The 15,179-nt window shown below is 38.8% G+C and overlaps 1 protein-coding gene across 4 annotated transcripts in view; it reads right to left on the bottom strand.

Annotated features, from left to right (window-relative positions):
* UNC13B (unc-13 homolog B) overlaps positions 1-15,179 on the bottom strand; it is a 144,701-nt gene that overhangs the window by 106,890 nt on the left and 22,632 nt on the right. For all 4 annotated transcript variants that reach the window (XM_016222928.2, XM_016222930.2, XM_016222929.2 and 1 more), the window contains exons 2-5: positions 9,241-9,270; positions 6,291-6,390; positions 2,138-2,255; positions 812-935 (exon numbers count right to left, since the gene is read on the bottom strand). In XM_016222928.2, coding sequence (XP_016078414.1) covers positions 812-935; positions 2,138-2,255; positions 6,291-6,390; positions 9,241-9,270 — 372 coding nt within the window. The remainder of the gene's footprint in view (positions 1-811; positions 936-2,137; positions 2,256-6,290; positions 6,391-9,240; positions 9,271-15,179) is intronic.

The raw sequence follows: 15,179 nt of genomic DNA, 5'->3' as shown, positions 1-15,179 counted from the left end.
CATACAAGAGGCAACTGACCAATGTTTCTTTCTCACATAGATGTTTCTTTCTCTCCCTCCCCCCCCTTTCCTCTCTCTCTAAAATAAAAAAAGTATCTCTGACTGGTGTGGCTCAGTTGGTTGGGCATTGCCCTGTGCACTGAAAGGTTGCTGGTTCGATTCCCGGTTAGGGCACATGCCAGGGTTGTGGGCTCAATTCCCAGTAGGGTGAGTGTGGAAGGCAGACAATCAATGTTCTGCTCTCGCATCAATGTCTCTGTCTCTCTCTCTCTTTCTCTCTCTCTAAAAAATCAATAAAATTACTTTTTAAACAGTATCATTTTATAAGAAAACTGTATATATGGTAAAAAAGAAACATATCAACATGTGAAAAACATCTCCAGTAGTTGAGGTTTTAAGAAACTTTTAAATTACTATTCCATTTGTTAGTGCTACTTCATTGTTGAAATTAACTGATCAAAGATATACATTCGCTTCAAGACAATGAATGTCAAAATATTATCAAAAGAATAAATTATTCATGTTCCCTAACAAGTAGGCATTTCATAAGTTGTACTAAACAGTTACAGAAAACTAAATGACATAAAGAGAATGTTTTTAGCGTAGGTTCTCTACTTAACACCATTCTAGCATCTACTGTGCACCATCCCTGGGCCAGGCATTACAGGGAATAGAGAGGAAGAAGACAAGAATGCCCTCAAAGGAGATGGCTGATAAGACAAAAGACAATAATGAAACAAATAGCAAACAATTTTAAACAATATGGTAAAAAGTATTAAATGGCTTTCAAAATCTAATCAAATAGACTCACCAAAAGGCAACTCAAATCTTGTATCAAGCAAAATTTTATGGGGTGTTGGGTTTTTAGTTCCACAGATTTCATCATCTTTCATTAATGTCTCTGCCTCCAATGTAGACCACTCCCCGGGCCCTTCCTAGAAAACAGAAATCTAAGATTAAACTTCACTTTTTCATGACTCCCTTCTTGGTTTAAGAGCCAGGTGTTTTTCTCTGCGTTTCCTTGTTGGAGAGCTTTTGAGGGCCACTCACATCCTGATGAGGCAAACACACTAGTCACCACCTGCCTCTCCTGCATGTGGTTTCTGTTATCCCTCTTTGGTGGGACAGCAGCTTTCACTGTGCTCAGCTCTCTGCAAGCCCACTGAGGATAGAATTTCTGGAGTACCAAACTGAAAAACCAAGCATCTCCATGCATCAATATTTTATCTGCACAATTCTTAATGACTGTGTCACTTCATGTGTTGCTGTTTCTAATCAGTAAAGAGCTACTAACATTGCTAGTTAAATAGACTTGAACTGGGGCTACAATGAAAATGAACTGCCTGGGGGAGTACACACTTAACCAAAACTAAAAGAAATTTAGAAATTCACCATCCCCCTCCCAGAGAAAACTCATAGTTCATGTAAAAGCTAAAGGGAATGCTATAGATACCGTCCAGGTTCAAAGTGAGTGTCTATGGGGAAATCACGCTAAGTTCTAATCTAAGAAAGTAGAATGGGAGTTCAGTCTTGAAAATAATGTATAGAGACAATGTGAATACCAATTGCCACGCCTGGTAGTTCCTTAAACTCTTAGGATTACATGTAGAAGAAGGAAGACTGAAACCAGTTTCCTCGGCATTGGTGAGGCAAAGAAAAAAAAGCAGAACAGGACCTGGAGCAGAGAACAGAACCCAGTCAGGTGGCTGAGGAATTTTAATAGGATTCCTCCCAGGAAAGTATCTTAGGGGGAAGGTAGAAACCACAGGTACCCTAAATCAGTCACACACTCAACTCTCTCTTCCCTCCTTCCCCCTCCTGATATATCTCCCTCTCTCCCTCTCCCTCTCTCTCACATACACACACACAGAACTCAGAAAAGCTGCCTACTTGATAAGTTTAAAGAGGTGTTCTAGTACCTCTGAGTTCACTCATAGGGCAGAGGAGGGAAGACCAGACCTAAATAAAATCTCATGAACCTCTAGGTAAGGTGAAGAATAAGCTGGTTGAATGCTCTCTAATTAGCAAGGGGACAAAGCAATCTGAGATGTATGGGTGAATATTAGTTGAATGGAGCTAGAGTGGGGAGAAGCAAGGGTTAGAACCATACCTATAACTGAGCAGTGCAAGGACTGACCTGATCCGACTGTCGAATAGTCTTCAGTGCAATCCACAAAGTACCCACCATCGTGTCCCAGATCAGTCCTTTGTTCCATACCTCCACACTTAGACCCAGGTCCAGGCGACTAATCTCACTAAAGAAAAGAAGAAAGTCCTTTAAAGAAAGCCAGATAATATGAAGGAAACAGCTACATCTCCTGTTTTGCTAAACTTTGAATACTTTATCACCAGGATTCTGTCAGCAGGGAAAATCAAAATGCCCCAGAATGCTGCACCCATTGTTTAGGTTCCTAGAAACCTATAAGGTATCTATAGAAAAATGTCTTTGTCAAAGTCTGTTCACTCTCCTTTGGAGGTACAATCATGATTAGATTAATGAAGTTTCATTTAAAAAAAAAAGTAAAGCCAAGCAATTTGGGCATTACTACAAGGGCTGCCTGCCTCCACTCTCCACTCTTGGGCAATAGTCTTTAAAGTTTTTTGTTATAACTAACACTGCCCACAACTTATACCTATGGACTGTATACAGGAAACTTAGAAAAATGCAAAGCTTCTTTAGAAGATTTATAAAATGTAGTCTAAGCAGAAGTAAAAACATCCGAGAACATCGAAGTTCAATGGGAACATGCGGTCAGAGACAGGTGAAGGACACTAGAGTGTGCCAGTTCACACCACGTAGCCCCTGGAGAACCCATTAGTCATTATCAGTTAAAGTAGGCACTGCCACTTATTAACAAAATTATTACTACAGGATAATGATAAAAAATTACTTCCCTGTAATAATAATTAGGAAAATTCTGAAAAGACATCATTCCAGAAAGAGCCAGATAACCACTAAGCAAAAGCAATGTCATGTATTGGTGGAATATCAGCTTGGAAGGGCTAACTCAAACTTAATTATAGCCTTAAGGTGAAGCATGCAAACACTTAAGGTTATGCTAAAAACATTCTCCAGAAAGCTCTTACTGAAACACAAGCTTATTTGAGAGGAAATGCAAGAAAGATGAGAAAAGATCAATTCCAGCAGAAAAAGCAAAAAGGCATTCTCAGGAAAACTACATCTATTTATCACATGTAGAAGTGTCAAGTTAACACCTTAGAGAAAAGCTTGGATTCTCTGTTGCACTATTAAGATAAATGTTCTCAGATTCACAACTTTGGGTTGTGGTATTATAGCCATAGAATTCATATCAAGTGTGTTGAAAATGAGTAAAGCAAAGAAAAACTTCACATAAATACAATAAAACACAGAATGTAATAATAGGCTCATTTGTTTATTTACTTAATGTTTCCTGAGGACATACATATGGCTTGGTACTTTGGGGAAGACACACAATATAGGACCCAGTTCCTGTCTCTAAAAAGTTCCAAGCTATTGTGAGACCTGTGCAAAAGCAGGTAACTAAACCCAGCCACTAAGTTAGGGTGTTCACAGCGGGGTGGGTGTGGAGGGGACCTAAGCATTTTCTCACATAGTTTCACGCAGCCTGATTAATCTATTAGCCTTGGAAAATATATGTAACAACTCATACCTTTTGAATATGAAAAAGAAAAACTACTTGAGGATACATATATAATAATCCCAAGGCGACTCTTAAGGAGCACCTCAAGCCCATGGATAAAATAAATAGCCAGAGGTCTTTAACAGATAAAAAAGAAAATCTGTTCTTCAGGGAACTCTGGGGTGTAAGACTGAAACAGTGAGGATATTTTTTACAAGCCTCTTTTCTCATTTATGTTTGCTCAGCAGGCCCAACTAAGAGAAGTCTGAGAACTCTTTTTATGCCTCATTCCCAGAGCTCTGGGGAAGTTTCTTCTCTCCATTAATTACCTCAGTAAACACTGTATGCGCATATGTGTATACAAGATTCCAGGCTAGGTAAGTGCACAATAAGTGAACATGCCTTCTTTGCCCTTAAGAAATAGTCAAGCTAGTCCTGGGCATAAGATACAGAAATATTAAAGACAAATAATGAGAAATAGCAAATAATTATTAGATACTATCACATAATACATTAGAAAGAAGAAAAAAGGAGAAAGGAAGACAAGAGACCACCAATGAGTTGCCAGGGACAAAAGGATAGGGTAGAAGGATAAGGGATAGGAAGAGAAAGGTAGAGAAAGCAGCTAATAAAACCCATGTGTAAAAGGAGAGAGGGCAAAATTCACAAAGAATGTCAAGGTGGGAGACAGGAAAGGAAATTCACATGCATCATAGCAGGGTTGAAAGGGAAAGTCCTGTGGGAAATTGGAAAAAAACACACAAGGAAAAGCTGGCAATGCTGATGAGAAACTGCAGAAGATCACTATGTTTCATATGCTGGGAACACTGTAAGTGATTATTACAGTCAACAGGAAGCTGGAAGAAAGTAGAATTGCTAGGTTTATATACCATAGCCAGAACTGTTACGGCTAACATAGTGCTAAGGGAAGAGATTTGAATAAACTGTTTACAACTGACATTGCACACTATATGTGTAAAAGAACCACGGACCCAAGACGGTGGCAGAGTAGGTAGATGCTACACTCACCTCCTCCCAGGACTAAACTGGAATTACAGCTAAAAAATAGAGCAATCAACCTGAATAACAAACTGAAGACTAGCTGAACAGAAGTCTTATAACCAAGGATTTATAGAAAAAGCAGCCACATCAAGACTGGTAGGAAGGGTGGAGACACAAAAAGGCTGGCCCCACTCCCACAGGAGGTAGCTGAGATTCTCAGCTGCAAAGGTTGGGGTCTCAACCCCATGCCAGCTCCCAGGCCCAGAGCACCAGAGCCAAGAAGAGGCACCCATACAACATCTGGTTGTGAAAATCAGCAGAGATTCTGTCCACTGTGCACTGAGGAGAGACAGGAGTCTGACATACAGGCACCCTCCTAAAGGTCCAATTCACAAAATCATTTGCAGCCCCTCATCCTGGGCTTCAGCGGAGGGAGGGCAGAGCAAACTAGACTCATGTGAGGAGAGACTAGGGTTTGTGGCCCTAAATAGAGGGCTGAAAGGAGAGCTGCCAGGATCCCTGTGTTGAGTCCCTCTCCCATATCACAGAGGCCATCTTTCTTGGCTAGAGCACTCCCCTCCTTATGACACCAGCCTGGAAGAATGCAATAGCCCCACCCTCTGGACTCTCTGTCGTCCCACCCTTCAGAGCTCTCACCCTGCTGAGGAGTCAGCTGGGTAGGCCAAGGTGTAGAGGTCCAGGCAGATTCAGACAGTGTCAGTGACTGAGTTGTGTGGCTTTGGGTCAGGGGCTATTCCCCCCCCTTTCCCATGAACCTGATCAGCACCTCCTCCTCACAGGAGATCTACTAGCCCCACTCTCCCCACCCCTGGTAGCCCTGCCCTACAAGTGAGGCTCCCCAGGAGGTCTAGACAGAATGTAACACAGACTGAATTGTTTGGCTCTGGAGTGTGTGTGTGGGGGGGGTATTCCCCCCACCTTGCCTAAGCCTGACCTGCACCTCCCCTTCAGGGGAGATCCACTAGCCCCACCTTCCAAACTCCCAGTGGCCCTGCCCTCCTGAGCTGGGGCTCCCAGCAGAATCTGGGACAGATTGGGTTGTGTGGCTCTAGGACAGGGGCCATTTTTCCCTTGCACACCCAACCAGTGTAGAGGCCTCCCTTCACACGGCCAAATCTTGGTGTGTTTGGGCCTGATAAACTCTGCTGGCCTCATCCTAACAACTCCCTGAGACCCCACCCTACCAAAAAGGTCTGTGGGCATCTGGGGGGAGGGGTAGGTAGACTTGGTATACCCCAGGACTTTTGTTGAGTGGACTCAGACACACGGCACTGGCACTGAATTTGAACCTTTATCAATCCTGACGACTAGGAAAAACAAACTACGTAGTATTTTCACATACATAAATTGGGAGTTTACTCACACTCATAATTCATCTCTAAGAATAGATTACAAATCCACAAGAGAACAAAACTGCAGATATAATTCACCTACCACACACCTCACTTGTTCCTGTAATTCTGTAGTTTTCAAAAATAATATTTAACATATGCTAATACATTAAAATACGTTTTAAAATATTTAACATATTTTATAAATCTTAAACATACACACAATCTTGGACCTGTAATTGTTTAATCCAATGTAATTACCTTAAAAAGATTATCAAATATTGTAGGTATGCTACTGCTGCGAAGTACTTACAACATAAAATCTTGTTCCCAGGAAGGCTGATCACCACGAACTGCTACAGTTGTGCTCTTCACATTCTGCACTTTCAGGGTCACATATGTGTTAAATTTATCTTTGAAAAAATGCAAAATAAAGATGTAATACTTAGTACTCAGATTGTTACCCAATCTCAGAAAGCCTTTGGAATTAAATAATATCCAAATTAAAGCATCAAATGTAGAAAAAAACAGTGAAAATACATATATATTGTACAGAGTAGCATCTTTCTAAACACAGGAGAGTTGCAAAAAGTATAAAACACATATTACCTTCAAAACCATAATCTACAACAGTGTTGTGCAAATTTAAGAAATATATTTGAGCCTGGCCCAGCGTGGCTCAGCTGTTGAGCATCGGTGTAGGATCCAGGAAATCATGGTTTGATTTCTAGTCAGGGCACATGCCCTGGTTGCGGGCTCCATCCCCAGTTGGAGTTGTGCAGGAGGCAACCGATCAATAACAACTCTCTCATCATTGATGTTTCTATCTCTCTCTCTCCTTCTCCCTTCCTCTCTCTGAAATTAATAAAGATATATTTTTTAAAAAAGAAGAAATATATTTGACCCAGGAGACACACATATAAACTAGAACAAAAGTTTCATAAAATACAAGATGTGATACATTGATATTTCCTATTCTACTTTATTTAATCTACTAAAATGTTAATCATAACCAACCAAAGTGATTTTATAGCACACCTACAGTTTGGAAAAAAACTCATATAATTGATCTAGTAGGAAAGATATGTAACTTTAAATGTGGGGGGAAAATAAGTACCATAAGAGAAAAAGTGATAAAGGGTTACAGAAGAGGAAAGGGTTAACTCTAGCTGTTGAAAGGGATAAGAATTCAGGATAAACCCTCATAAAGTAAGTGAATTTCAAGCTTGATCTATTCATTTATCAGAAATGTTATCACAGAGTTGGGAAAAGGAAATTCTCTAACCTGAGAGCATAAGTGGAGTACTAACCAAACATAGGTGGCCTGGAACTCAAAACTTAGAGATCTGACCTACTGCTTAACACAGTGCATTCTATACTCACCCTAGGCACTAAATTGAGAACTCACTTTTATGTATAACAAATAATTCATAATTTTATAAAGTGAAACAAGGAAGACAGTTATTTTTGACTCATCAAACTAGCAAAGATTGCTTAAAATGATCACCTAATGTTAGAGATGTAAGAAAATGGTCCCTGTCATGCACTTCTAGCAGAAGGTAACTCTTTTTCTTAAGTATCATTAAAAATTATGTAGTTTATATATATTCCCCATCCATATCCAGTGTACCAGTGCAGTAGACCACTGAGCTATGTTTCATATCATATGATATTGTACTCCACTCCCCATATCCACCTGTAGCTGATTAGACCAGGGACAGATGCCACTCTAGAGCATCCAATCTATGGGCTGGCCAAAAAGTGAGACCAGTATGATTCCCTTTCAAAATATTTTAAATAGGGAAAACAAAGAAATAGTGACAGCTGGTGCTTGGTGATAAAGCTTAAAGGAGAGGCATACAAATTCCACTGGAGAATCATTATGAGCTGTATGCAAGCATAGAAAGCCTGCTGAAAGAGAAAGGAGAACACAACAGATTCTCATTTAAAAAAAGAGAAGTCCTAATCCAGAGCCAGTGGAGAGAGTAGAAAGCTCAGAACCTGTTTTAGTTCCTGTTGCACCCAAGGTTTGGTTTTTCAGGTTTTCCTGGTTTCCCAACCATGTTCATTTTTTTTCCAATAATCCCCAGATTACTAGAACTCTTCCTTTCCCCCAGCAGTAATCAGACTAACTTGACATTCACAATAAGGAAATGTGTATTAAAATAAGGAGATACCTTTTTTTTTTCTACCTTCAGATGGGCAAAGATTAAAAAGTTTCATATTATTTAATGTTCATAAGGATTTGGGAAAATGAACCTTCACATACTCTTGTCTGAGTATAATCTAGCAAAAATTTTCAGAAGGGCAGTGTGGCAGCAGCTACCAAATTTCTTTAAAATACATACCTCTGGTCCAGCAATTCTACTTCTGGGCTCTAGTGTCCATATACATTTGCAAAAGTAGGTAATGATACATGCACAAGAACATTTACTTCTTAGAATAGCAAGAAATTGGAAGTAACCTAAATATTCAATCAAAGACCTAGGGTACAAATCTACAACAAAATTCTGTATAACAGTTAAAAAAAAAAAAAAGAACCAGGTATACACACACACACAAGAAAAGACTTTCATGATGTGCTAGGGGGGAAGCACATTGAAGAAAAATATGTATAGCTAATCTAGTAATGTAGATACAAATATACACAGAAAAAAATCTGAAAAGATATACGAAAACCTCTAAACAGTTACTTCTGGAAGTATAACTGAGTTGGTCAAGAAGTAAGGGGACTTTAACTTTTCACTAGATAGATATATAGATATTGATTTCTTTAATGTTTTACAACAGCATTTTTTCCAGCTTTACTGAGGTATAATTGACAATTTAAAATTGTGTATTTTAAGGTGTATACAACCTGATGATTTGATATATGTATACACTGTGAAATAATCACCATAATCAAGCAAATTAACATATTCATCACCACCTCATATAGTTACCATTTTGAGTGAGTGAGAGAGGGTGTATGTGTGTTGAGAACACTGAAGACCAACCCTCTTAGAAAATTACAAGTATACAATACTTGTTAACTATATACACAGTGTTGTACATTAGATCTCCAGAAATTATTCATCTTGCATAACTGAAACTTTGCAACCCCTTGACCAACATCTCCCCATACTGATTTTTAATTAATATTTTAACAAACTTAGTGAATTTAATTAATGCAATAAATTAATTCAATAAAATTAAATTTTTTAAAGATTGCTTTTAAATCACAGAAAATATGAGGGGACATAATAATTAAAGGCAGATCTTACCTGGTGAGCCCTGGAATTTGGCTCTTTTAACTGCAAGAGAGAAAAAAAAGCACTATGAAAAATTTCACAAATTATTTAACCAACATTTCCTGAGCACCTATTAAGCCAAGGTTAGAGTTAGGACTATATTGATTGATTGACTGGATTTTTTAAGAGAGAGAAAAGGAGGGAAGGAGGAAGGGGGGGAGAGGAAGGAAGGAAGGAAGGAAGGAAGGAAGGAAGGAAGGAAGGAAGGAAGGAAGGAAGGAAGGAAGGAAGGAAGGAAGGAAGGAAGGAAGGAAGGAAGGAAGGAAGGAAGGAAGGAAGGAGGAAGGAAGAAGAAAGAAAGAAAGAAAGAAAGAAAGAAAGAAAGAAAGAAAGAAAGAAAGAAAGAAAGAAAGAAAGAAAGAAAGAAAGAAAGAAAGAAAGAAAGAAAGAAAGAAAGAAAGAAAGGGAAAGAGAGGAACATTGATTTGTTGTTCCACTTATTTATGAATTCATTGGTTGATTCTTGTATGTGCTCTGACGAGAGATCGAACCCAAAACATTGGTGTATCGGAATGACACTCTAACCAACTGAGGTACCTAGCCAGGGCCAGGACTAGATTTTTAAGTCTAAGTCTTTAGAAGAGAAAAGAAGCTGGGACTTCTGACTAAAGCTTGAAAGCAGAGAGTTAAAAGTCATCCAATCTAATCTCAGACTCAACACAGAAAGCTCTTAGGTGTCCCTAATCACCTTTATTTATTTAAAATACCAGATTGATCAAAAAACTAGATACCTATCTAATTAAAATCTAATTTAAAAGTATTTTCACAATCAAAGCTGGGAGGGGCTCCAGCTACAACATACAATCCCTTCTTATCATCTAATTCCACACTACTATTATGTATCAAAAACAGAAGGAGAAAAGCAAGATATACAGAAAAAAAATAGTCACTACTGAAAACAAGCTCTTTAAGACTCCAGCCAGCATGAAAACCCTAGAAGTCAGGGCTCAAAGAGAATGCAACAAGCAGAGCATTTGGCCCCACGCTCCTTACAAATAAAAAGCAGAAATAAGATGATACACTGTGCCTACCCTCAAAAGCACTTACCCTGAAGTTACAGAGTTATTTAAGCTCTTGAGTTTCTCTGACTTTGCTAAAGAATCAAATCTACAACTGGCACCCTTGAGATTACAGGAAATAATCCTATTCACCCCGGCTCTACATCCAGTGACCTGGTTCCTCAGGGACAGAGAATGACTAACCTGCCTTGTTCTAGTCTGTCCTACTCATGAAACAATTTCCAAAGCCTTGGGGAACTAGTTCCCTTGTGTGCAACCCTCCTGCTTTAGGATCTAGGATTAAAGTGTGTGACCTCTCACATACAATAAGCATTTCCTTTTTTCTTTAAAGTTGACACTTTAAAAGATGGGAATCATATGTAATCCCACTGCCCTGTTTTCAAACTGGCATGGTATATATTTTTAAAATATATAGTTGCAATTATTAATTTGCATGTTTATTATATTACACTTTTACATTTGTCAAATATTTCAACATAAGGATGCATTAACTGTGACATCTGATCAGCCAAATGATCACAGGAGCTGACTCAGCTGTTCTGACTGGCTAGCAAGATGTCCTTATTCTTCTCCCCCTCCCCATTAGGAGTAACTATCAAAGTTAAACACTCGGTATAAGAAGAAAATAGGCCATGAAAAATCATTTTCCTCTCAAAGTAATAGCAAATACTTTTCCATGTTTATTCAGTTTTTACAACTGTCATTTTTAATGGTTCCCTAAAACCTCATCATGTTTTAAGTGCTCTGTTAAATCATCCTCCCTTATTTCACACATTTAGGCTTTTTAAAAAAATTTTACATGTCTTAGCTATTCATTTTTATGAGGGAAAATGAAATTTCGTCCTTAAGTAAAAGATGATTTACCTTTTATTAAAGATGAAGGAGTCTCTTTGTAGAAGTCACTTGATAGAACTTGAGTACACAGACTATTTAAGATTGAAGTCTAACTCCCGCTAGGCCCTGATAAATTTTTAATGAAATAAGCAAAGACACAGAAAAATAGGGGAAAGCTTGCACTGACAACTGAAATTAGGGAAATTCCAAAATGCCTAAAGTTTTTTGGAATTCCTGATAGATACTATGCAGATGGATCTAGCAGAATTTGAGAAGAGCTGTGGCAGGAGCCCAGAGAGGTTTGAGACTAGAGGAAATTCTCACTAAAACAGTAGGACCCTCCTCTGATGCAGTGAGGTACAGCACCTAGAGAATTACTTGGCAGAATCCGAAAACAATTATACTGGAAAGGCTGGGACATGGAAGTTGGCTGCACATGTGGCAGAGCATTTTCTAGCATAGCACAGTAAGCAGATCCATTCTCTAAGAGAAAGCAGGACTATTCTACTATAAGGCAACAGGGTGGCCACATCAGATCTGAACCTGACATAGCAACTATGTCAAAGTCTTATGTCTCTGCTCCATATTGACAAATTCCTGAGGCTAAAGGGGTAACAAGATAGCCTGTTTATTAGAACTGCATTAGACACTTGAACAACCTTTTAGTTGCCAAACTAAGTTCTCTCTCTCTCTTTGAGGTCCTCATTCCTATTCTTCCTAGGAAACCTAATTGTGTGGCTTTGCTGGTTTTCAGGAGGCCAAGCTGCACATTTGACAGTTATCTTCATATCTTTACTTCTGCAGGTATCCTCAGAGGTGAGGGGAAAAAGTACTGTATTTGAGGTTCAATTATGGTTGGACTTTAGAGTGGGTATGGGACATGGCAAAAGTTGAGGAGAAAGTCAGGATGACCATGAAGAACCTTGTAAGCCAGTTTAAGGAATCTGGAAATCAAGGCTTTTATCCTGAGGGATTTTAAGCAGGGTAGTGCCCCGATCAGATCTATACTGGCTGTAGTATAGAGAATAAACTGGAAGGTGGCAAGCTGACTTGTTAGAAAGCTGTCACAGAATTCCAGATGAGAGAAGACGGTAGCCTGTACTGAGTTAGTGAGAAGGGAGATAAAGCTGAGAAGGAAAAGGTGATGATGTTCTTGATAAGAAAGCCAGAGACTAGAAGAGCTGAGCAACTACTACAACTCATGGCTGGCACCTCTTTATAGAATGAAGATGCACTGAATGCTGCCCATCCTATACCTCTAGATGAGGTACAGCAAACGTAAAGCAAGCAAGCATGAAAGATATGAGGGGGAGAGCACAGCAAATACATAGCTATTACTTTGCTTGCCCTAGCAAGTGCTAAACAAGTTCCCCCTAAAGAAACTTCTAATGGGAAAAAGGGGGTACTGATGTTTGTCCTAACAAGTTTTATAGTGCATATTGACTGGCTCTTTAAACTATATGCACATATAACCTTGATAAAAATTTAAAAGAAAAAAAGCAATGTTGGCAGGAAGGAACAAAGTAAGAAAAAAGAGATTATACAGCCCTCACCAGCACCAGCATGGTCAGAGTGTCAGCCCACACACCAAAGGGTCTCAGGTTCAATTCTCGGTCAGGGGCATGTACCTGGGTTGCGGGTTCCATCCCTGGCCTGATGGGGGGTTGTGTGGGAGGCAGTCAATCGGATTGTCTCTCTCACATTGATGTTTCTCTCCCTCCCTACCTCCATTCTACTCTTTCTAAAAATCAATGAAAAAAATATATCCTCGGGTGAGAACAACAACAACAAAAAGATTGTAGCAAAAACATTTAGCTTGATGGTCAGTTGCAGTTGGTCCTAGAATCTGATTACAGAGGTTGAAATCCAAGCTACTTACATTTATTATTAGTGTGATCTTGGGAAAGCTAATTACTTTGTCTTATTTCCTTTAAAAAAACAGATGACCAGCCCTGGCCAGGTGGCTCAGTCGGTTGGAGCATTGTCCTGTACACCAAAGGTTGCCAGTTCGATTCCCAGTAGGAACACATATCTAGGTTGCAGGTTTGATACCTGGTCGAGGCATATACGGGAAGCAACTGATCAATGTTTTTCTCTCACATCAATGTTTCTATCTCCTCTCTCTCTAAAATCAATAAAAGCATATCCTCAGGTAAAGATTCATTTAAAAAAACAACCAGATGACCATAATGTGAGGACTGAGTTAATAAATGTAAAGCACTTAGAACAGATTCTGGCATAGAGCAGGCTAATAAATGTTAGTTATTATGATGATGATTAATATTGTTATCAATATGGCAAAAAGGTAGGTTATGCAAAAAAGACATAAATGACTCCTGCCCATAATAGGATATTCACAATACACTCCATTGCCACATGTTCAAAATATTCCTCATTCTTCAACACCAACCACGAATATTATCTCTCCTATTAAACTTTCCCTGATCTTTTTCCAAATAAATGCTGTCCGTCAAAAATACTTTCTCCCTGCTCCAAATTCCCACAGCAGTTTATATGCACCTCATGCACTTCTTGTTTTCTATCTCCCTGTAGCAGTAATTTACATCAAAATCTTAACTCCTATAATGAGCAAAATCTCTTTAAGAACAGGATTCCTTGTTTTATTCATCAGATTATTTCTCCAAAATTCCTTGAGTATAATCTTGGTAAGCGGCTCCTGAGACAATTTCTTTTTTGGAATCTACTAACATGGCCTCAAACAAACATCATAAATAACTCCTTGCAGCAAGACTTTCTTTGGTAACCAGACTAACATAATTAGAAATCTATAGGCCTCACATACATAATGGGTTGGTGTAATCTAATTATAATAGAGCAGTTTTGAGTTTAGATGCCAATGTTCCATCTAAAATAGAAACGTGTGATTGGCTTTTTACTTTTATATTTTTCAGGGATCAATGGATTATCTGTTCCCAGTCCCAGAATGCCTGGATATATTAAATAGTCAAAACAACATCTAGTTAGTTAGCCCCAAAACAATGGCCATTTATCTGAGACAATGGAAGTGGTGGTTGAAGAACTCAGGTTCTTTGAGGGCTCAAAGGCTATCAGAATAATTCTACCCATCCGTCTTTGATGTCATAAAAATACATAACCTTCAATTTTCATATTTGACAAAATTATCCCTTTCTTCCTTTACTCAATCTTAGGAGGCAGCATTAAAGCTTTTTTATGTTTTATCCAGACTTTATAAATCTGTGTTCTCTGTACAAAGGTCCTTTAATTTAGAGAAACTCAAACATTAATCTTTATTCAGATTAACCCAAATATATACTGTGTGTCAAGAACACCAGGCATTAGTGGAATACAAATTTTAAAATAGGTCTTTTAAAGTCTGTGGGAAAATAGCCCTAGCCAGTTTTCTCAGTGGTTAGAGCATCGGCCTGCTGACTCAGTCCCGGTTTCAATTCTGGCCATGGGCACATACCTCAGTTGCAGGCTTGATCCCCGGCCCTGGTCGGGGCGCATGCAGGAGGCAACTAATCGATGTCTCTCTCACATCGATGTTTTTCTCTCTCTCTCCCCGTCCCTTACACTCTCTCTGAAGAAACAGAAAAAATAGCAAGTGAAGATTAAATAAAATAAAGTCTGCGGGAAAATAAATCTAGAAATAGAAAGTTACAACATAAATGCTACAATGAAGGTAAATAATAGTTATTCCTTGGAATGGGATAGGATTATAATGATGACAGTGAGAACTATAAAAACAATAACTACAACATTTTTGAAAACACACTAACTGCCACTAATCCCTTAAATGATCACTTACTCCCTACAGAAACTTTATGAGATAAGCAGCAGTATTATTTCCATGTCACAGATAAGGAGACTAGGTCTTAGGAAAGTTTAAACAATTTGCTCAAGGTTACATAGCCAGTTAAGTAACAGAGCTGGGACTCAAACTTAGGCAGTCTGACTTCAAGACCTAGCTATATGCTTAATCATTACAGCAGATTGCCATTTTTCTGGTCTGGATAATATGGATATCTCTCCAGTAAGTATCTTTGTTAGCCTCCTCCATTTTGAGTGGAAGAAGCT

The sequence above is a fragment of the Miniopterus natalensis genome, chromosome 12 (genome assembly GCF_054644295.1).
Source record: "Miniopterus natalensis isolate mMinNat1 chromosome 12, mMinNat1.hap1, whole genome shotgun sequence".
In the NCBI taxonomy this organism is placed as follows: domain Eukaryota; kingdom Metazoa; phylum Chordata; class Mammalia; order Chiroptera; family Miniopteridae; genus Miniopterus; species Miniopterus natalensis.
The sequence above is the reverse complement of the archived record's forward strand: the minus strand, read 5'-3'. Positions and strand labels throughout refer to the sequence as shown.